The 26,335-nt window shown below is 46.4% G+C and overlaps 1 protein-coding gene across 13 annotated transcripts in view; it reads left to right on the top strand.

Moving 5' to 3' along the window:
* The window catches only part of ULK4 (unc-51 like kinase 4), a 617,184-nt gene that overhangs the window by 137,234 nt on the left and 453,615 nt on the right, over window positions 1–26,335 (top strand). For all 13 annotated transcript variants that reach the window (XR_007921958.2, XM_051852640.2, XM_051852641.2 and 10 more), the window contains one exon: window positions 17,410–17,592. Coding sequence is in view for 12 of the 13 variants with exons in the window: in XM_051852640.2 (XP_051708600.2) it covers window positions 17,410–17,592 (183 nt within the window). In the remaining variant the exon portion in view is untranslated. The remainder of the gene's footprint in view (window positions 1–17,409; window positions 17,593–26,335) is intronic.

Here is a 26,335-nt window from a genome sequence, read left to right on the forward strand (position 1 = left end):
TTTAGGTTTCTAATTTCCTCTTCTTTTCTTTGGTTTGACTGTATGTTTTCCTGTGCTCTATCTTCTAAGTCCGATATTCTCTCTTCTGCTTCACCCATTCTGTTTTTAAGGCTTTCTAATGTGTTTGTCATTTGATCTATTGAGCTCTTCATTTCATTTTGATTTCTCTTGACTATTACACTTTCCTGTTCTACTAGTTTCTGAGTTTCATTTTGACTCTTCCTTAAAATTTCATTTTCACGAGAGAGATTTTCAATCTTGTCCATTAAGGATTTCTGTAGTTCAAGGATTTGCTTTTGAAAACTTCTAAATGTTCTTATCATAAATTTTTTGAAATCCGTATCTTGCATTTCTTCTATCTCATCATCTTCATACTCTTGGCTTGGGGTGTTTTGCTTATTTGGAGGCATCATAGTGTCATCGTTGATCTTGCTCCCTCTATTTCTGTGTTTGTTACTCGGCATAGTTAATTCTTCTTGCGTCACTGTGCGTTTTTTTTTTTTCTTTCTTTTTTTTTTTTTTTATACTGTGTCCGTGTTAAGTGGACTGCCTGCTGTTGGAAGAGCCTTGGAGGCTTGAGATGGGTGCGGCCTGAGAGCTCTGCCTGGTTCTTCCTGGTTAAGGGTGTGCAAAGGTGACACCCTCAGGTTATGCGTGGTAAATCTCTCTCTTTTTATTTATTTATTTATTTTATTTATTCAGGGGGTAAGTAACACCGCAGGGCAGGGCTGTGCAGCATTGATGGTATTTAGCTTCCAGTCTTTGGCTCCTCTGGACTCCCACTGGGTTGCCTAGGCTACTGAATTGTAGTGACTCAGTTCCTTAACTCTCCCCCATTGATATGTAAATCCAAAGAGGAGGCCTGCTCTTTGCTCTTGGGAATTCTTCAAGAGTTGCAGCCTTGTAACCTTTGCAAGGTTAGGGGGAAGAGAAACCCCGAAGCTTTTTTTTTTCCTTCTTTCCGGTAGTGAGTTTGCTGCACTTTCCGGCCCCCCTCTAGATTCTGACCCCCGTTTCCCCACCAATGTCTCGGGTTATTGAGCTCACCTCCCCTTCCAGCGCCGATGTGTGGACTCGGAGCCCTGAGCGTCCCAAGTCTCCCCGCTGTTGTCTGTGTGGCATGCACTCCCCTTGGAGCACTGTCGCGTAGACCCTGGGGCTTCTGCAGCTGGGTCCTGCAACTTGGCTTCCGCGCGGTGGGCGACCTTGTTCTCCCAGTAGGTCCTCCAATTCACGGCTGCTCCATCCAGAAGGGTTTCCCCTGCAATTTTTTGGTTCTATTTTCTGCGGCTACCGTAACTCCCCTTTTATTAAACTAAATTTTCCCGGACTATTGGTGCGCGCCCTCACTATTCCGCCATCTTGGCTCCGCCCCCCCCAAGCTTCTCCTTACATAAATCTTGACTCGCTCTTTATCTACTAGATCATTCTAATCTGCATTCAGACATTGTTTTTTTTTTTTTTTTTTAAATGGATTTATTTGTTTGAAGGAGTTAGAGAGAGAGGGAGAGACAGAGACCTTTCATCTGCTGGTGTGCTCCCCAGATGGCTGCAGTAGCCAGGGCTGGGCCAGGCCAAAACCAGGAGCTTCATCTGGGTCTCCCACATGAGTACAGGAGCCCAAGTTCTGGGGCCATCTTCCACTACTTCTCCCAGGCCATTAGCAGGGACCTGGATCAGAAGAGGAATAGCTGGGACACGAACCAGCAGCATGCACTATGTAGTGCGGGAACTTAAACCACTACGCCACAGTGCTGACGGCTCAGGCGTTCTTCAGTCAGCTCATTTAAGAAAGAAAGCGCAGACGGAAACATGTCAGTCAGTCTCTGAGCTGCATGTCTGCCTTTCACATACCCATCAGTGATGGCCACCCACCGCTGTGTCTCTCTCGCTCCCATTTCTTCCTCAACACAGTCTGCTATCTGTCATAAAAATGCCACCACAGACGATCTTGCTAAGTCACTAATGACTTTAAGGTTGCTAAATCCTGTGGCTATCCAATGATACGATGTAGTTCTTAGAATATCTGTGGAATCTTGAAGGTTAAGGGCTAAAAATTCTGCATTTGTATCATCAAGAAAGGATATTGGAGGGTATTTCCAAAAGGTCATGGAAAAGCTAAGTTTACTTTCATGCCAAAAAAAAATAATGTTAAGGGGGCTGGTGCTGTGGTGTCGCAGGTAAAGCTGCCACCTGCAGTGCTGGCATCCCATGTGGGCACCGGTTTGAGTCTTGGCTCTTCGACTGTTGATCCAGCTCTCTGCTGTGGCTTGGGAAAGCAGTGGAGGATGGCTTAGGTCCTTGGGCCCCTGCACCCATGTGGGAGACCCGGAGGAGGCTCCTGGCTTGGGATTGGCGCAGCTTTGGCCATTGGGGCCATCTGGGGAATGAACCAGCGAAGGAAGACCTCTCTCTGTCTCTCTCTCTGCCTCTCTGCCTCTCTGTAACTCTGTCTTTAAATGGATAAATATTTAAAAAAATTAATCATGAGGTCTCCATGTATGAGACGATCTTCAGAAAGTTCACTTTTTTGCAGATTGTGTTTTATAAAAAGATTGTGAATTTCAAATTTTTTGTACCCCAATAGGCATCTTTTTGTAACATTTTTCCATGATGTTTTTGAATGTCCCTTGTATTGCACCTGTCACAATACACGTTTCTTCTTAGAAGCTGCATTTTTTCACAATTAAAAACAACCCCACAACAATTAAAGTGTTAAAAAGTGTAGAGAAACCACCAGAACGAGCAACACAATGTATCAGCGAATGTTCTTGAGATACGGTTGGATCATAGTTTAATGCATTCGTTTTGATCCTAGGTCCTTAGAAGAATCTGTCCTGCTTTAATTAACTTTGTTTTTATTTTAATGCTTGTATGCAGCATGGTTTATTTTTCTGGTAGAGTTTTTCCGGTTGTTCCCACCGAAGTCTTCTCCCTTCTAAGCCTTCCTTTGCTCACCGGATGTATCCAGTTTGCCTCCTGCCTTGAGCTTCTTCCACGTGGTGATTCAGAGTCGTCCATTTCCTCACAGCAGTTCTGTGCGTTGTCCCCTCCTTAAGTGGAGCTTTCTCGCTGCCCATCGTCTCCCTTCAGGTCTGCAAGTGTTCGCTCCGTGTATTTGGGTGCTTCAGTATTGGCTTCCTAGGTACTGGCAGTGATTTATTCTTGCTGAACAGGAATCTTTATCATTACAAAATGATTTTCCATGTCTTTTTACTGCTTTGGATTTAAAATCTGTTTTACCTGATATGCTTCTGGCCACTCCTGCTTTCTCGTGGGCTCCAGTTCTTTTGAATGTCTTACTCTATCTTGTCATTTTTCCATCTGTGTAGTTGGAGGTGAGGTGAATTTCTTGTAAGCAGCATATAGGGTTTTTTTGGTGTGTGTTTTTTGTTTTTTTTGGTCACAGCAATATTTGTCACTTTTAAGTGTTTATCTTTCAGGTAGTTATTGACAGGTAAGGCCTTACTGCTGCCGTTTGATTCTTGCTGTCTAGTTTTATGGCAGTTTTTTCCTCTCTCCGTTTCTCTTCTAGTTGTCCTTTGTGGTTAACCGATTTTCTCTTGGTAGGTTTTTTTTTTTTTTTTAAAGGTTGTATTTGAGAGGTAGAGTTACAGACAGTGAGAGGGAGAGGGGACAGAAAGGTGTTCATTCTGCTGGTTCACTCCCTAAATGGTCAAGATAGCTGGAGAAGCCAGGAGCCGCCTCTGGGTCTCCCACGTGGCTGCCAGGGCCCAAGCACTTGGGCCATCTTCTGCTGCTTTCCCAGGCCTTATCAGAGAGCTGGATTTGAACTTGAGCAGATGTGACACAAACTGGCACTCATATGGGATGCTGGTGCTGTAGGCAGAGGCTTAGCCCACTATACTACAGCCTCGGCTATCCTTTAGCATTTCTTGCAGGAAAGACGTGATGGTCATAAATTCTCTCTGTTTTCGTTTGTCTGGAAATGTCTTTATTGCTTCCTATCTAACGGATAGCTCTGCTGGGTATAGTATTCTTAGTTGCAGGTTTTGTTTTTTACTCACTTCTGTTCAGTATGAGAATCATTCCATTCCTTCCTGGCCTGTAATGTTTTGTTCAAAGAAATCTGCAGGCTGGCAAATTGGGACCCATTTAGATGTTATTGTCATCTTCTCTCTCGAAGCTCTGAGAATCCTCTCTATCTTTAATCCTGGGTATCTTGGTTGTATCATGCCCTGGGCAGAGTGGTGATCTGTGGCCTACCCACACCTGGACAGCTTTATCTGCTGTAGGATTGGGGGACTTTCTGTTGCTACCGTTGGTACTTTCTAACCCTTTTGCCTTTTCCAGTCTGTCTTGAATCCTAATAACTTGGATATTTTCTCTTTTAATTCTGTCTGTAAACTTTCTTCGTACCAGTTGATTTTTTTTTCACCTACAAATGTGTGTTGTCTTCTTTAATTTTCTTTTAAAATATTTATTAGCAAGGCAGAGTCAAAAAGTGAGTGTGCTAACAAGAATGAGGAAGTTGTTCCATCTGTTGATTCACTCCCCAAATAGCTGCAGTGGCCAGGGCTGGGCCAGACTGAAGCCAGAAATCTGGAACTCCATCCAGGTCTCCCATGTGGGTGGCAGGGTCCAAGTACTTGAGCCATCATCTACTGCTTTTCCAGGTGCATAAGCAGGGAGCTGGATTGGAAACAGAGCAGCTGGGACTGGCACCAGCATTCACAAGGGGTGCTGGTGTCACAGGCAGTGGTTTAATCCCCTGTGCCACAATGCTGGTCCCCTCTGTGTTTTCAGATTCCTTGTCTTTGAGTGTGATAATTCTTTTTCTTCTGTTTGACCTTTTCTGCTATTAGGGCCTTCTATCAAATTTTAAATTTTGTTTAGTATACTTTTCAATGTGAGGGTTTGTTTGATTTTTTTTAAAATTACTTTTCATCTCTGTTAATTATGTTAGAATTGTTTCCTTCAAGCTGACTGAAGTTTCTTAAAATAGCTGTTTTGAATTCTTCATCTGAAAATTTGCATATTTCAGTTGCTCTCTTACCAGTTGTCTGATGCTTTATTTTGTTCATTACGTGAGTTCATCTTGCCTTGAAAGCTCTTGATACTTGGTTGTGTGCTGTGTCATTGGTGCATCGAAAGATCAGATATTTCTTCTGTTTGCATATCCTGGCTTTGTTTATGTCTGTCTGAGAAGTTTTAAGCACACTGCTTAGTTTCTCCAAGGCTGTAAACATTCTTGGTGTGTCAGTGTCAAAAAAAGATGGATGGTGTTTTAAATTGAGGTTTCTGGGAGTCTTCTGTTGGCTGTCTTGTTATTCTTTCAGCACTAGAGGGTGCTTCAAGCCCAGGCTTGGCCCTGGTTGGTCTGCGATGGTATGTTGTTGAGAATGAACCGGGGAATTGTTGGAAAGGGGATAGCGTATTCCTACAAGGCTCTCTCTCAGTCTGGATTAGGCTCAGATGCCTGGTCCTGTGGCCACCAGTGCCACATGCTTGGTCATAGCCAGATCTTGCAGCCTGCTGATAGCAGCCGCCATGGTTGTAGGACCAAGACTCACATGGCTGTGGGCTGCTGTCTGTGGAGATGCTCTCACGGTTCCTGGCGGCTGCTGCGAGCCACAGGTGATGCTGACTGGGATTCAGTCCCATCAGCTCTGACCGCGAGTCTGTGCTCAGCACCGGAGCAGGTGCAGGGAGTCTCCATCCCCAGGTACTCTTGGGGAGGTAGGGACTGCTGAGCTTTGTCTAGTGTGGGTTTTGTCAGCCTGGCACTGAGTTCTGAGACACTGTCCTGTTCTCACTGCTCTCCAGTGGCTCAAGTATTCTTCCTTACTGTCTGCTCGTATTTGAGAGGGATGTGAAGGCAGGCCCTTGACCAGCAGCCTTGACCCTCAGCTGAGTTGCATCTAATTCTCAGAGTCTCAGGGCACTTCTCTTGTCACAGATGCATGTCAGCACTGTGTGAGGCTGGGGTGATGCATGCTGAAGCGTGAGTTTGCCTTACCATGGTGCAGGACTTCGACCTTGCACTGGACCAAGTCCAAGAGGCTCTGTTAATTCTGTCCTTGGCGCAGTGACCTTTGGGCTATGTCTGGTGCTGGATCTTACTGCGGTGGCAGTGGACCTGGGCTCCAAGGTGAAGTCCTAGTCACAGTTGCCCTCCCTACTCCCCAGAGGTTAAAGTGTGACTTGACACTTCTACCCCAGGTTGGGGGTGGTGGGTGGGGACAGTCCTGCGACTTCCCAAGATGACACTAAGCTTCAAAGCCTGGATACCGTGGTCATTCAGTCTTGCCCTGTCTCAGGAGTGTGTACCAGGTATGCGGGAGGCTGCTGGTGGCACATGCCTAAGGAAGTTCACCCTGCAGGGGTGCAGGCCTCTGCCTGATGCTGGAGTAGATAGAGAGGCTCCGTGAGCACCGGCCTGGGAAGAGTGGCCCGGTGCTGGGTCTGCCTGTGGCTGACCATGGCTGACCATCGCTGGCCTCTAGGGCACTGTCCTGTGCTCATTTTCCGGTCCCGTTTGCCAGCAATTGAAACCTCTGCTTTTCTGTCTTTCAGGAGTTGCACATGGCCTCTGGTACCTTGGCTAAGCAGGGTCCAGATACTGTCCTGAGAGCAGTGGACATGGGGTCCTGTGTGACAGTGAGTTTCACTGTAGTGGGCCTGGTACTTGGTCTCAAGTCGAAGGTTTGGGCTTGATTCCCTCTCCCTAGCCCAAGCAAGAGGCAAGCTGTCGCTGTCCACCCTGTCTACCTGGAACTGAAGGAGGGTCGTCACAGGCTGCTCTTGGCTCCTTGCTGCCTTCTTGGCTCTGTTCTTCCTGACCAGTAGACTAAAGCCAGGTGCCGTGGCCTCGCACTGGGCTTCTGTGGCTCCTGTGAAGGGGACGTGGGGTCACGAGCAGCCGTGCAAATCGGTGCCTCTGGGCGGCGGCGACTGCTGGTATCTTCCTCGGCCATCACCTTGCCCCGCCCTCTTGCAGGTTCTTGTTCGTTTTGTTTTCTAATCCTTCAGAAACCATTCTTTCCATGCTACCCAGGAGCTCTTCCACCGCAGGCTCCAGGGTCTGGTTGGAATTTGTTTTTGAGGAGGTGTTTGTCCTCCTCCTGCATTTATGTGTCTGTGAATGTCACTGTGGACCCACAGGTGCCCGTTTTATTCAGTGGATTGAAATGTATCCCTGCTGCCAGTACTGCTACTACTTACTGTTTACATGTCCAAGTCATCCTAGGTGAGGCTGCTGGGACCCCTTTAAGCTGGGGTCTGTATCCTTCTGACTGACTTCTGTCATGGCTTGCACACTTCTTACCTTCTGACTCCACACAGTGTCCTGGGCTTGTCTTGGGCTTCTCCAGTTCCAGCTCAGGGATCTGTCACTTCTCCAGGGAAATCCTTGGTGTCTAGAAATGCACATCTTGGTGCTCCTTGTTGGAGGTGTTACTGTTTTCTAGAAACAGCTGGAAAATAATATACGTCCCCACAGATACACATGCATTTGGAATTTTTTTTAAACCTGATTTTGTACATGTTTAGAAAAATCAGATTGGTACTTCCAGTGTTACTCCAGTGCCTCAAGATTCGTTGTAGGCATGCCTCTGATGTATTTGTAAATTCCTTCTCCTGCGGTGGGAAGCCTGGTTGCCATTGTTCTCTCTTGTCTGAGCAGTTCATTGCCTTGGTGTCACAAACTCCCACTCACTGGGGCTGCCTTGTCTGTGTCAGCCTCCATCTCCCGTTGCCCACTACACCAGTGGCTGCTCTGCGGCTCAGCCCTATCTGTTTTATCTCTGCTCCTCTTCTGCAGACCCTGGCATACTGACGCTGAGTGGGGAGGAGAGAGAAGTTGGGTTAAGGAAAGCAAGGTCGGAGGTCATCTCTGATACTTTGCCTTGACGAGCAGCTTGTCAGCCTGTCACGTGACTCTGATGCGTCAGCATCTGTGAGCGCTGTCTCCCTCTCTCTGCAGCTGTATTGCTGCCCCCATGATCCAGACCACCCCATCTCTCACCTAAACCGCAGGTGTAGCTTCCTCAGTGGTCTTCCGAGGGCTCCACCAACTCCGTCTCCCCCAGAGTGAATTTGATAAAATCTTACCTCCTCATCCTGCCTTTTCTGTTTAAATTCTTCAACAAGTCACTGTTTCATTTTTTTTGAAGACTTGGCAATACTTTATTCGGAGTACCAGGTAGAAGTTGAAAACTGAGTGCTTTGATTTTTAGAGTAACATTAATGTTTAAAGCATTTAGCACATGTTCCTTAGTGCATTAGTTATGTTAGCTTATTAATATATCTGACAGAGTGTAGCTCTGTGAAATCCGGGACCACGTCTTGTGCATCCCTGTTTGTCTTATTCCTGGCCTGTTGATTACAAGTTACAAATTTTCCTGTAAAGATTTGAGGGCTCTTGTCTCTTGGGTGAACCCAGGGCAAGAAGTTAATAACATTAAGCCCCCTTCTTTACCAAGAGTCAAAGAAAAACAGGCTGTAGAAGTCCTGCGAATAACAAAAGAGGGAAAGGCAACAGGAGATCATTGTTAGGGAATTGTATGGGTTAGATTTTCATTGCTCTAACTAAAAGAGGAGAGGGAGAGAGGAGAGAGGGAGGGAGGGAGTGAGGGAGAGAGGAGAGAAGAAACAAGAGAGAGGGAGAGAGGAGATTTCTCTGGAAGGGAAAGGTTTATCTTTGCTTGCACCTGAGAAGTTCACGGTTGAGGATCAGGTGGCCCCGTGAGTCTGCAACCTGGCGGAGGCTCGTTGCAGAAGCAGCACCCTGGGCTCATACAGCCAGGTCTCTCCCAGGATCTGCCCTCTGGGGGCGGGGCCCCAATGACCAAAGAACTCCCATCAGGCCCACCTCTCAAGCCCCCATAATTGGGGTCATGTCTCCACCCTTGATCCATCAACCATTAACATAAGACCTTGGAGTGAAATCTTTCCCTGAATTTTGGGAGCCAAGTCGTGTTCAGTCCAGAGCAAGGACATCACACCAAGTTACGTCAGTGTCATAGCCTTCAGAGAACAGCACCTGTACCATAAGAGATCTCTATGAGGACTTACTGAGAACTGAGGTCATGGACCCTGAGGGTTTCCTGAGGACAAGTCGCACACGTCCTGGTGAGGACTGGCGATGGCCTCCTCCCCGGAGGCCTCACCAAGAGGGCCCTTCCTTCTCAATGTCTCTCTTTGCAGTCTTCTTCCAGGCAGTTGTCCTGAGGTTCATGTACCCTTTGGGGATAGAGATCAGAATTCTTTCTTTCTTTCTTTTTTTTTTTTTGACAGGCAGAGTTAGTGAGAGAGACAGAGAAAAAGGTCTTCCTTTCGTTGGTTCACCTCCCAAATGGCCGCTACAGCTGGCGTGCTGTGCCGATCCGAAGCCAGGAGCCAGGTGCTTCTTCCTGGTCTCCCATGTGGGTGCAGGGCCCAAGCACTTGGGCCATCCTCCACTGCACTCCCGGGCCACAGCAGAGAGCTGGACTGGAAGAGGAGCAACCGGGACAGAACCGGCACCCCAACCAGGACTAGAACCTGTTGTGCCAGTGCCACAGGCAGAGGATTAGCCTAGTGAGCCACGGCGCCAGCTAGATCAGAATTCTTTTTTTTTTTTTTTTTGACGGGCAGAGTGGACAGTGTGAGAGAGAGACAGAGAGAAAGGTCTTCCTTTTCCATTGGTTCATCCCCAATGGCTGCTGCGGCCGGCGCACTGTGCTGATCCGAAGCCAGGAGCCAGGTGCTTCTCCTGGTCTCCCATGCGGGTGCAGGGCCCAAGGACCTGGGCCATCCACCACTGCACTCCTGGGCCATAGCAGAGAGCTGGCCTGGAAGAGGAGCAATGGGGACATAATCCGGCGCCGCGTCCGGGACTAGAACCCGGGGTGCCGGTGCTGCAGGCAGAGGATTAGCTTAGTGAGCCGCGGCGCCGGCCGAGATCAGAATTCTTAAGGTGACCTTGGAGCATCTCGCATGACTCAGCCCCTGCCTGTGTCTTGTGTCCTGTCTGCTCGCCCACATCCCCTCATTCACTGTGCCTAACCAAACCTCACGCTCAGGCATTTTCTAGAATTCCAAGTGTTTCCTTGCCTCAGGACCTTCTCCCAGGCTGTTGCTTGTGCCCGAGGTGTTCTCTGCATGCGCTTCCCGTGGACTGATGTGTACAGGGGCCAGCTGTCTGCTTAAGATGCTCCTGGTTCCTCCTCTGCTACACCTGTGATTTCTCGCAGCCTACTTATGGACAGCTTTCCCTAGTAATTGATTAATCTGTTTATGGGCATTTTCCCCTAGTAATGAATTAACCTGTCTATGAACAGTTTTCTCTATGAATTAGCCTATTTAAGGACAGTTTTTTTTTTTTTTTCCTAGTAGTGTGTCTGCCACAGGACAGTGCCCCTTTCCTGAGTACTCGGTGGGTGCTCAGTGGATCTGACTTGGTTGAATGAATGAGTGTGTGCTGATGCTGGCTCTGTCACTGATGTTGTGACCCACTTCTCCCAGTGACCTCTTGACCCCAGCAGATTGCCCTACACAAGTGTGGTTGCCTGACCAGCAGTGTCAGTATCACCTGGGGACTTGTTCGTTTTTGGGTCTGGACTCACACGCCTTGAATCAGAATCTCTGGGTGGAGAGGCCCAGTACTCTGTTTGCCTGCTGAAATTTGAGTAAACCAGTGCGCTAGGCCTTGGTGCTCCTAGGAAACTCTGGCAAGGCTAGGAACAGACCGAGACTGATTGGCCTTACTGACCTGGAATTGGCATCAGTGGGAGGTGTTGGTTGTTGGAAGAAGTGGACCTGATTTGGACAGTGTATTGCATAGCAATAAAATGATTGTTAGAATTTTTGGGATTTTAGAGAATCTCTGTATAGAAAATAAAACCAGAGAAAGTCGTGGAGTTGGACTGAGCAGAAAAGGTCCCAATGAGGGAGGTGATTAGCATAATGGTAATTGCGGAAGTGTCAAGAAGTGAACCAGCACGTTGGGGCAGGGGTTCTCACTGGGGCTGGGACTGCGCAGCTTTGTCCAGCGGCATGGATTCCTTCCTCTTCTCTGTCCACCCCTGCCCCTGTGCTGTGCATCTCAGGGTCTTCCAGGGATCAGATGAGGGTACATCATCTGAAAAATCCCCTGGGGAATGCCATATGACATCAATAAGTGTCATTAAAACACCAGACAAGAAATCGGTGCTGCCCTTTGTGTTTCGGATAGGTACCCAACTTGGACATTTCAGTTAGTCTAGTTCTTGGGACTTAGTTTTATTCAGTAGACTATAAGAACACCCACATTCTGGAGGCCATGCTAAATGTTCTTTCAGAAGCAAGTTTCAAAGCGAATTTTGAATGGGACATTTCCCCCCACTTCAGGATGTTTTTTCCAAACTGTATTTTTTTTTAACTTTTATTTAATGATTATAAATTTCCAAAGTACGGCTTATGGATTACAATGGCTTCCCCCCCATAACGTCCCTCCCACCCGCATCCCTCCCCTTTCCCACTCCCTCTCCCCTTCCATTCACATCAAGATTCATTTTCGATTCTCTTTATATACAGAAGATCAGCCTAGCACACATTAAGTAAAGATTTCAACAGTTTACTCCCACACAGAAACATAAAGTGAAAAATAATAGATGATTTTTTAAATGATGATGAAATCAGATCAGACCTATTGTCATGTTTAATCCCAGTGAGAGTCAAGTTGGGAGTTGATAATTTCTTTTCTTTTTTTTTTTTTTTACAGAAGATCAGTTTAGTATACATTAAGTAAAGATTTCAACATTTTGCACCCCCATAGAAACACAAAGTGAAATATACTGTTTGAGTACTCGTTATAGCATTAAGCCTCAATGTACAGCACATTAAGGACAGAGATCCTACATGAGGAGTAAGTGCACAGTGACTCCTGTTGTTGACTTAACAAATTGACACTCCTGTCAAACTGTATTTCAATCAGCAAATATTTAAAAAACAAGTAAGTTCGGGCTTGATGTGTGATTTTCTTTTGAAATAAATAAAATCCAACTCTGATGGGTTCTAAAGGGTGCACGTCCTCTCGGCTGCTCCAGGCTCGCCTCTGAGTCTGCTGGTAGAGGGGACTCCTTAGCGATCGCGTTCCCAAGTGAGAAGTCTCTGAGGCTTCCTGGCAGCCGACTGAACAGGAGCGATGCCCGCTGCACTGCCATTGCTTTGAATACCACTTAGCAGTAGTGCGGATAGTCTCGTATCTAGAAACTCCCTCATTATGATTGGGTAGGGACGTGGTATCCAGAGAGTAAGGTTTTTTTTTTTTTTTTTTTTTTTTTTTGACAGGCAGAGTGGACAGTGAGAGAGAGAGACAGAGAGAGAAAGGTCTTCCTTTGCCGTTGGTTCACCCTCCAATGGCCGCCGCTGCAGCCGGCGCACCGCGCTGATCTGATGGCAGGAGCCAGGATCCAGGTGCTTTTCCTGGTCTCCCATGGGGTGCAGGGCCCAAGCACCTGGGCCATCCTCCACTGCACTCCCTGGCCATAGCAGAGAGCTGGCCTGGAAGAGGGGCAACCGGGACAGAATCCGGCGCCCAGACCGGGACTAGAACCCGGTGTGCCGGCGCCGCAAGGTGGAGGATTAGCCTATTGAGCCACGGCGCCGGCTCCAGAGAGTAAGTTTTGCTCTGCCAATTCCTCCAAGGATTGTGTGGTGCTAACGAGACTGATTGTTCGCTGTGTTCAAGTCCCTGTTGGGAGAATTAGAGTCGGCTTGAAAAATTCCGATTATAATGTAATCTTGAAGGGACGTCATTTTAAATGCTTTTTAAAAAAATACTTGGGTAAACAAACTTGAAATAATTCTGTTTTGATTTCATAAATAGTAATTATCTTAAATTGACTGTGCATGCCTTTCAGAAACTTTCGCCGATCTTTTTTATCAGGACCAGATTTCTTGTTACTGAATTAATTTTTCATATTGCTAGTTTCAGATATTGTTGCTTCAGTACCAAAACTTACCAATTTGGACTTTAGATTTGAAGAACTGTACTTTAACTGTTTCTATACCACAACTTCTGACTTAACCACCTGTTCCCTGAAAGAAAGAGATCAAAATGTTTGTTGAAAGGTGTCCAAAATAGTTTAATTACTTGATGAAATCTCAATCTAATGACTATCTATAAATGAGTATCAATCCCTGGTATGCACAAGCTTGAAGTAGTTTGTGAAAGTGGAATTAAAAATGTTAGCATAAAAATCATCGAAATCCATGCATAAATGGTTTTGAAGTACACATTTCCTGAATTTCTTGAAGGTTGTGTCTATATATTTGAAATGGAGTCAGTTACTGCCATGACAGAATTTTCTAAGTGTCTGAAATGACAGTTCCACAATGAAAGGGACACTTTGCTTTAAAAGGGAAAGTATATCGTTAGTGCATTGCAAATGCTCGTTTTGGCAGAACATTTTGTTTAATTAGTCACTTCAGAAATAATGATAAATATGCACATTATCAATAAGACAATCTTCCCTGCAAATATTTAATTACAAAAGTCTGCTATAGTGATCTGTTCCATTTGTATAGGAAAGCTTGCCTTTCCTGGAACATGATCCGCATCGTCATATCTTCTTGTGGGTGCTTGTCCTGTTCTCTGAAGACTGGGTTCTTTTTTTTTTTTTTCTTTAACTCCCATTTATTTCTGACTCTTGAAAATCTGGCTCACCATCATCTTCCTCTCATAGTTTTTGTTAATTAGCTTTTCTTTTTTTTTAAAGATTAATAAATCTTTTCAAATAAATCTTTCAAATAAATATTTATTTGAAAGTCAGAGTTAAACAGAGAGAGGAGAGACAGAGAGAGAGAGACAGGTCTTCCATCCGATGGTTCACTCCCCAATTGGCCGCAACAGCTGGAGCTGTGCCGATCTGGAGCCAGGAGCTTCTTCCGGGTTTCCCATGTCGGTGCAGGGGCCCAAGTATTTGGCCATCTTCTACTGCTTTCCCAGGCCATAGCAGAGAGCTTGATGGGAAATGGAGCAGTTGGGACTCGAACTGGCACGTATATGGGATGCCGGCATTAACCCTCTGCGACACAGTGCCGGCCCCTCTTTTCTTTTTAAATGTAATTAATTGATTTGTTGCTACAACACTCATTAAATTTGATTTATTGATTTTTAATCTCATTTCTAGTAGTGTTTGAGCAACTGGTGTCTGATTACCTTGGACTGAATTCTTGCTTTGCCAAGTGTTAGCCATGTGCCTTTGGACAAGTTCCATGTGTACCCTATGCATTAGTTTTATAATCTGTACGATAGGCATAATAACATTAACTTTCTTACATGTTGTTGGGATAGTTAAATGAGATAATTTTCAGGTAGTCTTGGATTTTTTTTTTTTTTAAGATTTTATTTATTTAAGTCAGAGTTACACAGAGCGAGGAGAGGCACAGAAAGAGAGGTCTTCCATCTGCTGGTTCACTCTCCAGATGGCCACAACGGCTGGAGCTGTGCTGATCCGGAGCCAGGAGCTGCTTCCGGTTCTCCCACATGAGTGCAGGGGCCCAAGGACTTGGGCCATCTTCTACTGCTTTCCCAGGCCATAGCAGAGAGCCAGATTGGAAGTGGAGCAGCCGGGACTAGAACCGGTGCCCATGTGGGATGCCGGCACTGCAAGAGGCTTTACCTGCTATGCCATAGCGCCTGTTAGCTTAAAAGCCAAACTAAGGAATTAACCTAGGTAACCCTCATCAGATGAATGGTTCAAGAAAGTGTTGTATAGATACACAGTGGAATATTACACAGCTGTAGAAATGAAATTCTGTCATTTCCATCAAAATGGTTGGAACTGGAGAGCAACATGTTGAGTGAAAAATGCTGGACACAAAAAGACAAATTCCCCATGTACTCCCTTATATGTGGGAGCTAAAAAACAAAAAAAAATCAACAAAAAGGAATGCCAGTGTGTATCTGTTTTGCTGCAAATACAGTATGCTGTTAAACCTTTTAATAAGTATTTATTTATTTGAAAAGCAGAGTTAAGCAGAGAGAGAAAGAGGTCTTCACCTGCTGGCTCACTCCCCAGATGACCACAAAGGCTGGAGCAGGGCCGATCTGAAGCCAGGAGCCAGGAGCTCCTTCCAGGTCTCCAATTTGGGTGCAGGGCCCAAGCACCGGGGCCATGTTCCACTGCTTTTCCAGGCCATATTGGAAGTGGAGCAGCCAGTACTGGAACTGGCACCCCTATGGGATGCTGGCACTCCTGGTGTAGGCTTTACCTGCTATGCCACAGTGCCAATCTCTAAACTTCATTTATTTATTTTTTCTTTTCTTTTTTTTACAGAGTGGACAGTGATAGAGAGAGACAGGGAGAAAGGTCTTCCTTTTGGTGTTGGTTCACCCTCCAATGGCCGCCATGGCTGGCGCGCTGCGGCTGGTGCACCGCGCTGATCTGAAGCTGGGAGTCAGGTGCTTCTCCTGGTCTCCCATGGGGTGCAGGGCCCAAGGACCTGGGCCATCCTCCACTGCCTTCCCGGGCCACAGCAGAGAGCTGGCCTGGAAGAGGAGCAACCGGGATAGAATCCGGCGTCCCGACTGGGACTAGAACCCAGGGTGCTGGCGCCACAGGCGGAGGATTAGCCTAGTTAGCCGTGGTACCAGCCTAAACTTTATTTTAAATCTTGATCAAATTGGGGCTGTTTGTGGCATACCAGGTAAAGCCACTGCCTGTGACATTGGCATCCCGTATGGGTGCTGGTTCGTGTCCTGACTACTCCACTTCTGATCCAGCTCCTTGCTAGTGGTCTGGAAGTAGAAGCAGAAGATGGCCCAGCCCTGGCTGTTGAAGCCATCTGGGGAGTGAACCAGCAGATGGAGGATCTCTCTCCTTCTCTTTCTGTAACTATGACTTTCCAGTAAGTAAATAAATATTTGAATATAAAAAATAAATCCTTGTCAAATTGTTAAGAATTATATACTACTATATTTTTAATGGTATTATGACTCTTTTCCAATTTATTTTTTTTATTTTTTATTGACAGGCAGAGTGGACAGTGAGAGAGAGAGAGACAGAGAGAAAGGTCTTCCTTTGCCGTTGGTTCACCCTCCAATGGCCGCTGTGGCTAGCGCGCTGCGGCCAGCGCACCGTGCTGATCCAATGGCAGGAGCCAGGTACTTATCCTGGTCTCCCATGGGGTGCAGGGCCCAAGGACTTGGGCCATGCTCCACTGCACTCCCTGGTCACAGCAGAGAGCTGGCCTGGAAGAGGGGCAACCGGGACAAAATCCGGTGCCCCGACTGGGACTAGAACCCGGTGTGCCGGCACCGCAAGGCGGAGGATTAGCCTAGTGAGCCGCGGCGCCGGCCTCCAATTTGAACAATTTTTTTTTTGACAGGCAGAGTTAGAGGGAGACAGAGAGAAAGGTCTTCCTTCCGTTGGTTCACCCCTCAAAGTGCCTGCTATGGCCGGCGCACTGTGCTGATCCAAAGCAAGGAGCCAGGTGCTTCCTCCTGGTCTTCCATGTGGGTGCAGGGCCCAAGCACTTGGGCCATCCTCCACTGCCTTCCCGGGCCACAGTAGAAAGCTGGACTGGAAGAGGAGCAACCGGGACTAGAACCCGGCACCCATATGGGGTGCTGGCGCCACAGCGGAGGATTAGCCTAGGAGCTGTGGTGCCGGCCTTGAACATCTTTGAATTTGATTGTTTATAGCCCTTGCCTATTTTCCTGCTCTGCTGTGGTTTTTTAAATTTTTGTTGTTGAACTGTTTATTGACTGGAGCATTAAGCCTCTGAATATAATGTAAATTAAAAATATGTTATCTCAAAACTTTTAAGTTATAACTGTTTCATAAGCACCTGACTCAGAAAGTTTTGTAATGCTTTTTTATTGCTTAAAAGGAAGGTTTTCTTTAAATAGAATTAGCTTACCAATTTGTTGTAATAGCCTCTCATGTCTTTTTAAAAAAATATTTTTGTTATTTCAAAGTCATGGAGGCACACAGGGAGACAGAGACAGAGTTGGAGAGATCGTGTGTTTGATGGTTCACACTCCTAGGAGAGCTGGAATTGGTTCGATCTGCAGCCAGTAGCTAGGAGCTTCTTTCAGCTCTCCCACGCAAGTGCAGGGGCCCAAAGCACTGGGCCATCCCCTGCTGCTTTCCCAGGCCATAAGCAGGGAGCTGAATTGGAAGGGCAGCATCCAGGATTCAAATTGGTGCTTGTATGGGAAACCCATATCACAGGTGGCAGCTTAACCTGTGCCACAGTGCCAGCCCATTTCTGATGGCTTAAAATACCACTAGCTTTTCTTTGGCATCTAGATGATTGTCTGCCTGTTACCTTTGTTGAAAAGGTCCCACTTTTTCTGTGTGAAAAAAAAAAAAAAAAAAAAAAAAAGGAAGCAAGGTGTGCACCTTCTGTTCTTTGCCGCAGGAGCAGGTGTTGTGCACTTGTACTTGACACGGATCTGCTGTGCTGTCTCCGCAGGCCTTGTGCAGGATCACTCGGCATTCGCCTGCTGCCTTCCAGAATGTCATCGAGAAGGTGGGCCTGAACTCCGTGATCAGCTGCCTGGCCTCTGCCATCTGCAGGGTCCAGCAGTACATGCTGACCCTGTTCACCGCCATGCTGTCCTGCGGGATTCATCTTCAAAGGCTCATCCAGGAAAAGGTTCGACTTCGATCATTACCCGTCACTCCGCTTTAAAATGCTGCTGTTTTCCCCTACAAGTAATGTCACCTTGGCAGAATTTCATTTTTCTCACCCCAAGGGACCTCTTTGAACTCTACCCAGTTTTTGTCCCACACATCTGAAGATGTTGTAAGAGTCTTTGGGTGATTAAAACGAAGTCCAGCCAATGGCTTCTGCCTGTGTGTCCCATTTCACTAACGAACAATGAAGCGTTTCCTGCATGCACGGGTTTCTTAGGCCTTCTCAGCCTCAGTCCTGCTCTCTGGGCCACGCATTGGTGTCACCTGGGAGTATGTATGGGAAAGGCAGACTCTCAGGCCCCCTGCAGAGTTCTTGAATCAGAATCCACATGAAAAAAGAATTATTTGAGAGGCAGGAAGACAAGGAATGTGTGTGTGAGAGAGGGATCCTTTGCTTGTTTACTCTCCAAGCACTGGAAGTGGCTAGGAGATGAGAGGGTAGGCTAGGGCAGGAGTCAAGACCCAGGAAAACAACTCACACCTCCCACATGGGAGGTAGAAACCCAGTGAGTCCAGCCATGACTACTACCTCCCAGGGTCTGCATTAGCAGGAAGCTGGAGTCAGGAGACAGGGCAGGGGGTTGAACCCAGGAACTTCAGTGTGGGATCAGGCGTCCTAACTGCTAGACCCAATGCCCAGATTTTACTTGTTTTTATTTTTACTTTATAAAGATTTATTTACTTGTTTGAAAGGGAGAGACAGAGATATCTTCCATTTGCTGGTTCACTCCCCAGACAGCCACAGTGGGCATTGCTGGACCAGGCATAAGCCACAGGGCTGGGCCAAGCAGAACCCAAGAGCCTGGACTTCCATCTGGGTCTCCAGTGTGGATTCCAGGGGCCCAAGCACTTGGGCCATCGTCCGCTGTCTTCTCGGACACATTCGCAGGGAGTTGGATCTGAAGTGGAACAGGCAGCACTTAAACCTGAGCTCAGCTTAACCAGCCACACTACAGTGCAGGCCCCCAGTCTATAATTCAGTGAGGTTGCTAGGTGATTGATTTTAATTTTGTGATTTGAGAAGCCTTGCTTGAGAATATTATAGTTAGGTGAAAAAAATTTTTTTAAAAAGGGCCATGTTTAATATTTGGAAAGTGATGAGTCAAAGTTGAGAAGAGATTTTTGACTTGTGCATTTTTTAATTTGGTACCGTGGAGGCAGTATAGTGTGCAGAGTTCTTTAAACCAGTCACCCTCCACCCCTCCTTTGTTTTTTGGTTTGGGAACAGGGATACATATTTCTAGTCAGTGTTTTGTGAATCCTGTTAAAAGTAATGGTTCTGTGAGTTGTGGAGTGGGATCCTCTAGGGCATGGCTATTCTGCATTAAATGCAACATGTTAAATTTTGCTTTATATCAAGGAAGTTAAAATTTCGTGACTATTGTGAATAACTAGGAGATTTGCGTAGTAATCTTGCTCCAAATAGAAAGCCAACCACCTTTTACTGTAACTGCTCTAATTTAGATTTTGCTAAGTTTGTACCTCAAAGAGATTTTTTTCCTCCCAGCCATTCATGTTTCCAGGTTTTGCCATTAAATTTTCTAAGTCATGAAATTAGGGAAAGTGACACTGGAGTGGCTTTGCTGTTGAAGCTGTGGTAAGAGGCCAAGAGATGTATTGGAGTTCCTAACCCTTGGCACAGGCATGCATTGATTAAGCTTCAAATACCTTAATTCACAGAAGCAGTAAAATGAGTTGCATTTGCTAATTTTTAGCTGTTTCATAATGTATGGCATTATTCCATGCATCTTAAAGAAATGAATGATTGCACAATTAAGCATACAAAAGGCTAAATAATCTTTTGGTTTGGATTAGTATTAGTGCTGTTAAAAATCTGTTTTTTATTTGAGGTGGGGGGAGGAGTCCCATCCTCTGACTCCCCCCAAATCTCACAGAGGGCAGGGCCGAACGAAGGCTGGAGCCAGCAGCTGGGAAGTTGAAGTCTTGCATATGGGTGTCAGTGATTCAGGACCTCCCAGGTCTGCATTGGCAGGAATCTGGGGTCAGGGGCCCAGGCCAGGAGTTGAACTCAGGTACTCTGATGGGGCACCTAACCATTGTCTGAACCAATAGGCCAAAGGCCAAAGTGTATTCACGTTGCAGTGAGCCAGACCCTCAGTAGTTTTCCATCATGCAGAACTGGAACTTGGCATTCACGAAACACTCTGGGTGTTGGTGTGCCGTCAAACGCTGGATTTTAGGCAAGTGTTGTGTTTCCGAAGGCTTCCTCTAACACCATGGTGGCAGGGTGAAGGAGGCCACTTCCAGGTGGAAGTGGACATCCAGGGCCCTGCTCGGTGCCTTTTGACACCCCAAGGGTACGGGAGCCACCCTCATTGCCTCTGACAAGAGTGGCAGTTCAGGACTTCCTTAGGCCTCCTCTGCTGCCACCTTTGCTGGTAGAGGGAGGGTTCCTTGTTCCTGTGTCCACTGATGCTGGTGGGATGTGGGTGGGGGTGCCTCCTTGCTAATGAAAGGTGGTGAAGGAGTAGGCTTCTCACTATGCTTTTTTTTTTTTTTTTTTTTAAAGATTGATTTTATTTGAAAGAGTTACAAAGAGAGGTAGAGACAGAGAAAGAGGTGTTCGATCTGCTGGTTCGCTCCCCAGATGGACACAAAGACTGGAGTGCACCAATCTGGAGCTAGGAGTTTCTTCCGGGTCTCCCATGTAGGTGCAGGGGCCCAAGGATTTGGGCCATCTTCTGCTTTCCCAGGCCATAGCAAAGAGCTGGGTTGGAAGAGGAGCAGCTGGGACTAGAACCAGCACCCATATAGGATCCCGGTGCTTCATGCCAGGGCATTAACATGCAGAGCCACAGCGCCGGCTCCGCTCTACTTTTTCTGATACGATCACAGCAGAGAGAGAGAAGGGGAGGCTGCCGCTGCTGTGCCTGGGTGGGGCTCCAGGCTCCTCATGTTGGGATGGGAGTTCTGTCGCTCTATTTTGTCTGTTCTGATGCGGCTCTGCCGGCGAATGGTGTTGGGATGGCTTGTTGTGATCATGTGACATTGTCCTGGGCTTCCTGCTTGCCCTCTGCTGGTGGCAGTGGGCTGTGGTTTTCCATGGTGTTCGGCTACAGCGGAGTATGTTGCTGTGGATTCATTTCTGAGGGGAGGAGTGTGGTGGGGGCAAGAGGTGCGGAGTCACCACACAGACTCCAGGAGTCGGGTGAAAGCAGGCCTGAGGCAAGCAGCCTGCGGACTTGTTTATTTCAGTTGCTACAGCAGCTTATATAGCCAAGGCAGCCAATCCGGTCAAGGGGCGGTCTATGCCCTAACAAATCACAGCCTGTTGCAGGAAGTTTCTGAAGCCATCCAATCACAGCCTGTTGCCAGGCAGACTCCGCTGTCATGTGGTTTCTGAAACCATCCAATCACAGCCTGTTGCCAGGCAGTTTCTGTGCCAGCGGCCAACTTGGCATGGCCTTCTCATTCCACCACAGGAGTAGCCATCCCTTTCTTACTCCTTAGGCTTAAGCCATCTGGTTTTAGCTGTGTATTTATGTGTGACACCTGTTGGTATTTCCAGGTTCCTGGGATATGTGAAGCTAAAATGTAACCAAGTGAATGCATTGCCGTGTTGGTCCTCAGGTCCCAGGGTTGCTAGCTGGCCTGGTCTGCTCTCTCTCCACCTGTCAGTCTCCCTATGTTTGCTTATGTATAATGCCCAGAGTTTTTAGTTGTACTTCATGGTAGCAACAGAGAGAATGGCATATTCTCTCTCTTCTCCTCTAGTTAATTAAATGTATCTCTGACAGCTCAATAATGTATGACAAATTTTAGTTTAAAATGCAAGGTTCTGTTTTTACTAAGGAAAAAATCTATCACTTATGGAACGTTTACCATGCGCAAAATGCTTAGTGACTGGGGGAGAGACAGAAGTGGATTTGGAGTATGGTGAGCAGAGAGGAAAGGGCTGGAAACTTTGGAAGATGATCTTGACCTGGATCCTGGAGGACTGTATAGGGCTGTGATTGGCTTTCCTAATGGGTTACAGCACCACAGCCATTGTTTTATATTATTTTTTTATTTGACAGGTAGAGATAGAGATAGGAAGAGAGAAAGGTCTTCCTTCTGTTGGTTCACCCCCCAAATGGCAGCTACGGCCAGCACTGCGCCCGATCTGAAGCCAGGAGCCAGGTGCTTCCTCCTGGTCTCCCATGCGTGTGCAGGGGCCCAGGCGCCTGGGCCATCCTCCACTGCCTTCCCAGGCCACAGCAGAGCTGGACTGGAAGAGGAGCAATCGGACTAGAACCCGGCACCCATATGGGATGTTGGCGGGCACTGCAGGTGGAGGATTAACCAAGTGAACCACGGCGCTGGCCCCTGTTTTATTTTAAGTTAAAGAATAATGCCTACATTTGTCTACACATGAGTGAAGGGCTGGTTTATCAACCTTATTATGGCAAAGCTCAGGTTTTCTCCAAGTGTTTGGTTTGACAGACTGGCGTGAGTGGGTGAGAGGCAACCTAGAAACAAATAAAAAGGTTCTGGCTTCCTACTGGACAGAGAGAAGGAGCTGCACTTGTGGTTCTTTAGGGAGGGGGACCAATGCCTGTGTATTGTGTTGTTTTTAATTTAGAGTCACTTCCCCAACTAAGTCCCTCCCCTTCCTTTTTAATAAAAGAAATTATTTACCACAGAAAATTCAGAAAACTTTGTATTAGCTTTCTTTTGGTGCCAGAATTCAGTGTAAGTAAGGCATGTACAATTTTTGAGAAATGAGGAGGTGAAGCAAGGAAAAAAAAATATATTTTACGAAGTCACTTTGGGTCTTCAGTTAGAAGGGTCACAGATGGATGTGTGAACTTGGGAGAGAGCCATTCCTACAACTGCTTCCCGAGGGAGCTGTCACAGAATGAGTGTGAGACTAGCAAGAAACAGTGAACTGAGCTGCGGCCAGATGATGAGCGTGGGTGATACAGGAGTGTGTCGTCCTAGGTCTGCGTGGACATGCCTGTGTGCGTTTGAACGCATACAGGGAGAAGCGGCACCAGCAGTGGATGACCACAAACCAGTAGACAGCTCTGTGTGTGAATCACTGGTGTGGTTTTAGAAATAAGACCATATAGTAAAACTCAGTGCCGGATTCTGGATGTTACGCATCCCAAAGCATGTAAAACTCCTGGAGCTGTGCTCCGCTGTAACTGAGCTCACACCACACCACTTACATCAGCTGTGTAGTGACATAGCTTCACACACCTGCCTCAGTTATTTTTTTCCCCCTAAGAGATACAACTTTGAGTGTACCTTGTAGCCGAATAACTGATCATGGGTACTTTGGATTGCATGTGCCTTGGAGGTCACATCAAATGGATGCAAACATTAATTTCTGAAGCCACACCACATTTCTCAGGTGAGTCTGCTGATGCTCACTGGTGAGATGGCTGCCTTTGGAATGACGCTGATACCGACTACAGATGCTGCCTTTTTAACTTTTGGCTTTCCTGATTGATGTCAATGCTAGCTGCTGTCCAATTTTATTTTAGGAGTCTAATCTGATTGTAACTGGTGCTTTAGCATTAGTGTTTTGACCAAGTACGCAGCAGTGATTAAAAATAAGCCTGTAGCAACTGATCTCCGTATTACTTGAAAGTACCATGACTGATCACTGTGAAATTTCATGATGTGAAAATGTAAAAAAGTTAGATGTTGAGAGTCTACTTGGTGTTTTTTTTTGCCCCCCGATGTTGCTAGGCATACAGACTCAGTGGTGGCTAATTAAGCGTTTAGAAAATGGAAATTAATCTGTACATATTAATGTGATTATGAATTTATGTTGTGAGATTTTTCATCCACATGTATAAAACTTGTCAAAGATATTTTATATAGATACTTTTCTTTTCAAATATTTATTTATTTATTTGAGACGGAGAGACAGAGAAATGGATATCTTCCATCTGCTGGTTCACTCCCCAAATGGCTAAAGTGAGTGGAGCCAGGCCATTCTGAAAGCAGGAGCCAAGAGCTTCCTCCGGGTCTTCGATGTGGGTGCAGGGGCCTAAGTACTTGGGCCAGCCTCCGCTGCTTTCCCAGGCCGTCAGCAGGGAGCTGGATTAGAAGCAGAGCAGCCGGAACTAGAACTGGCACCCATATGGAATGCTGGCACTGCAGGTGGAGGAATAACCTATTACGCCACAGCACCAGTCCCTTATGCAGATACTTGACTAAAGTTCTTTAAGGAAAGTGCGACCCAAAAATTTTAGATTTATTCAGTACAGTTTCAATATTATACAGCACAATAGTGCCAGCATAGTTATCGACAAGATTTCTCATTGGTTTTTCTTCAGTCTATCATTATTATTATTATTTTTTTTTGACAGGCAGAGTGGATAGTGAGAGACAGACAGAGAGAAAGGTCTTCCTTTGCCATTGGTTCACCCTCCAATGGCCGCCGCGGCTGGCGCACTGCAGCCGGCGCACCGCGCTGATGCGATGGCAGGAGCCAGGTGCTTCTCCTGGTCTTCCATGGGGTGCAGGGCCCAAGCACTTGGGCCATCCTCCACTGCACTCCCTGGCCACAGCAGAGAGCTGGCCTGGAAGAGGGACAACCGGGACAGAATCCGGCGCCCCGACCGGGACTAGAACCCGGTATGACGGTGCCGCTCGGTGGAGGATTAGCCTAGTGAGCCGCGGCGCCGGCCCAGACTATTGTTTAATGACCAGTCTGTCCTCATTGATTTTCAGCTGTGACAGTCGGTCCAAAGCAGATCAATTTTACCTCTTAAAATGTGTGAGAGAGGAGTTGGAGATGCTCTGCCTCATTGCTGTTTTTCGTGGATCCGATACTTCAGTCTTTATGTCCTAGAGGGATGCTTCGGCGTTTTGCTTAATTTTGACAGAGACAGATATTTTGATCGGTGATGGAAGCTTCATATATTTTGGACAAATTCTTAATGTTTTGAGTATTTCCTGCCACCATCTTTGTGTTCAGACAGAAATGTCCATTCTGCAAGCACTGCTTAGTGCCTTTGGCTCCTGGTTGTGAATGTTGGACACAAATTGGTTGCACTGTCGTTTGAGTTATAGAACTAAACAGCTCCCGCCCCTCTCCTCCACATGTATTATTTAGGTATGTTGAGCTGTGTGACAAGATGAATTTAAATCAAAGCTGAATACATAGTGGGTTGCAAGCTGAAGTGACCCGAGGTCATTTTTGGTTCTCAAAAGGTAGTTTTGATTATTCATCCTAGGCACCAAGTCTTTGCCTGCAGCCTGTAACCCTTCCCCCCTCAACTGTTAGGAGATTAATACTGTTGTAGACATGTGGTGAACACGGCTTCAGATTAAATATGGAGCCCTGAGCATTGAGTTGTAGGGAGTCAAAGTCATCATTGTTCTGTTTTTGTTTTTTGGAATGACTAAATAAGAACTTATTTAGAGCATAAGCTGTTTTTAGGCTCAGCTCCACAATTTACGGCATCATCATAAGGGACTTGGATCATTACATTACAAATAAATCTCAGACACCGTTTTTAATTTTTGATAGGATAGTTTGTCTAGTTTGTTTCACTCAAAATCATGAGCCTATTTAATTTTGTAGGATTGTTAGTCATGGCTGAATAATATTACATCAAGAAGAACTGCAAAAATATCCCTCGTCATACGTATTATTGGATATTTCTGTTTTAAAATTATGTCTATTGCTGTAGGAAACTTTTTATGGCTGGATGTGTTGCTTTTTTATTTACATACTTACGTTACATTTATCTGTTGCAGTAAGGAACCACTCCAACATGCAGAGGCTTAGACAAGAACAATAAGTTGTTTTGCTCACAAATCTGTAATTTGTGCAAGCCTGTGTTGGGGGCTGGAGGATAAACTTTCCAGATGGTCTTTCACATGCCTGGCAAGTTGGTACAAGCTGTCCGCTGGGAACTCGGCTAGAGCTTTGGCCGTGAGCCTTGGTCGCGTTCTTTGTGGGCCTCCGCAGGCTACTTGGACTGTCTCAGTGCATAGTATGGTGGCTGGGTCCAGGAGTGCGTGTCCCAAGGGGATCAACAGAAAATGCGTGGTATTTTCATTTTTTTTTAAAGAAGATAATAGCATAGTAAAGTGTTCTGGTGTCCACCCCCCCCCCCACCCCCCTTTAAGCTTTGTTTATTTGAAAGGCACAGTGACAGACAGAGAGTGACAGAGAAAAAAGATCTTTGATTCTCTGGTTTACTCTTCAGACGTCCACAGTGGCCAGAGCTGGGTAGCAGGGGTCCAAGTACCTGGGCCAAATTCTGCTGCTTTCTCAGTTGCGTTAGCAGGGAACTGGATTGAAAGTGGAGCAGCCAGGGCTTGTACTGGAACTTAATTGTAAGAGGGATGCTGGTGTTGCAGATAGTGGCTTAAATCGCCGCATCACAGTGCCAGCCCCTGCAAGGTCTTCTCCAAGTTTGTAAGGTCAGGTGGCACCACTTCCTGTCTCCATTTCCTCTGCCCTCCGCCCATATGTCCTTAGCATTTGTCATCAAAGAATGGCGTGAGCCTGGTTGGTCTGAACATCGGGTAGATGGATTATTGGTGAGAATTAGGATTTATTTGACAAATCCTGTATTTTAAATTCTTACGTATTTGCATTTAACGTGAAAGACAGAAGGACAGAAACAGATCTTCCATGTACTGGTTTACTTCCCAAATGCTTGCCACAGCCAGGAGCTTGAACTCCATTTGGGCTTCTCACTTGAATGACAGGGACCCAAGTACTGAAGCCA

This window comes from Oryctolagus cuniculus, chromosome 10 (assembly GCF_964237555.1).
Source record: "Oryctolagus cuniculus chromosome 10, mOryCun1.1, whole genome shotgun sequence".
NCBI classification, from domain to species: Eukaryota; Metazoa; Chordata; class Mammalia; order Lagomorpha; family Leporidae; genus Oryctolagus; species Oryctolagus cuniculus.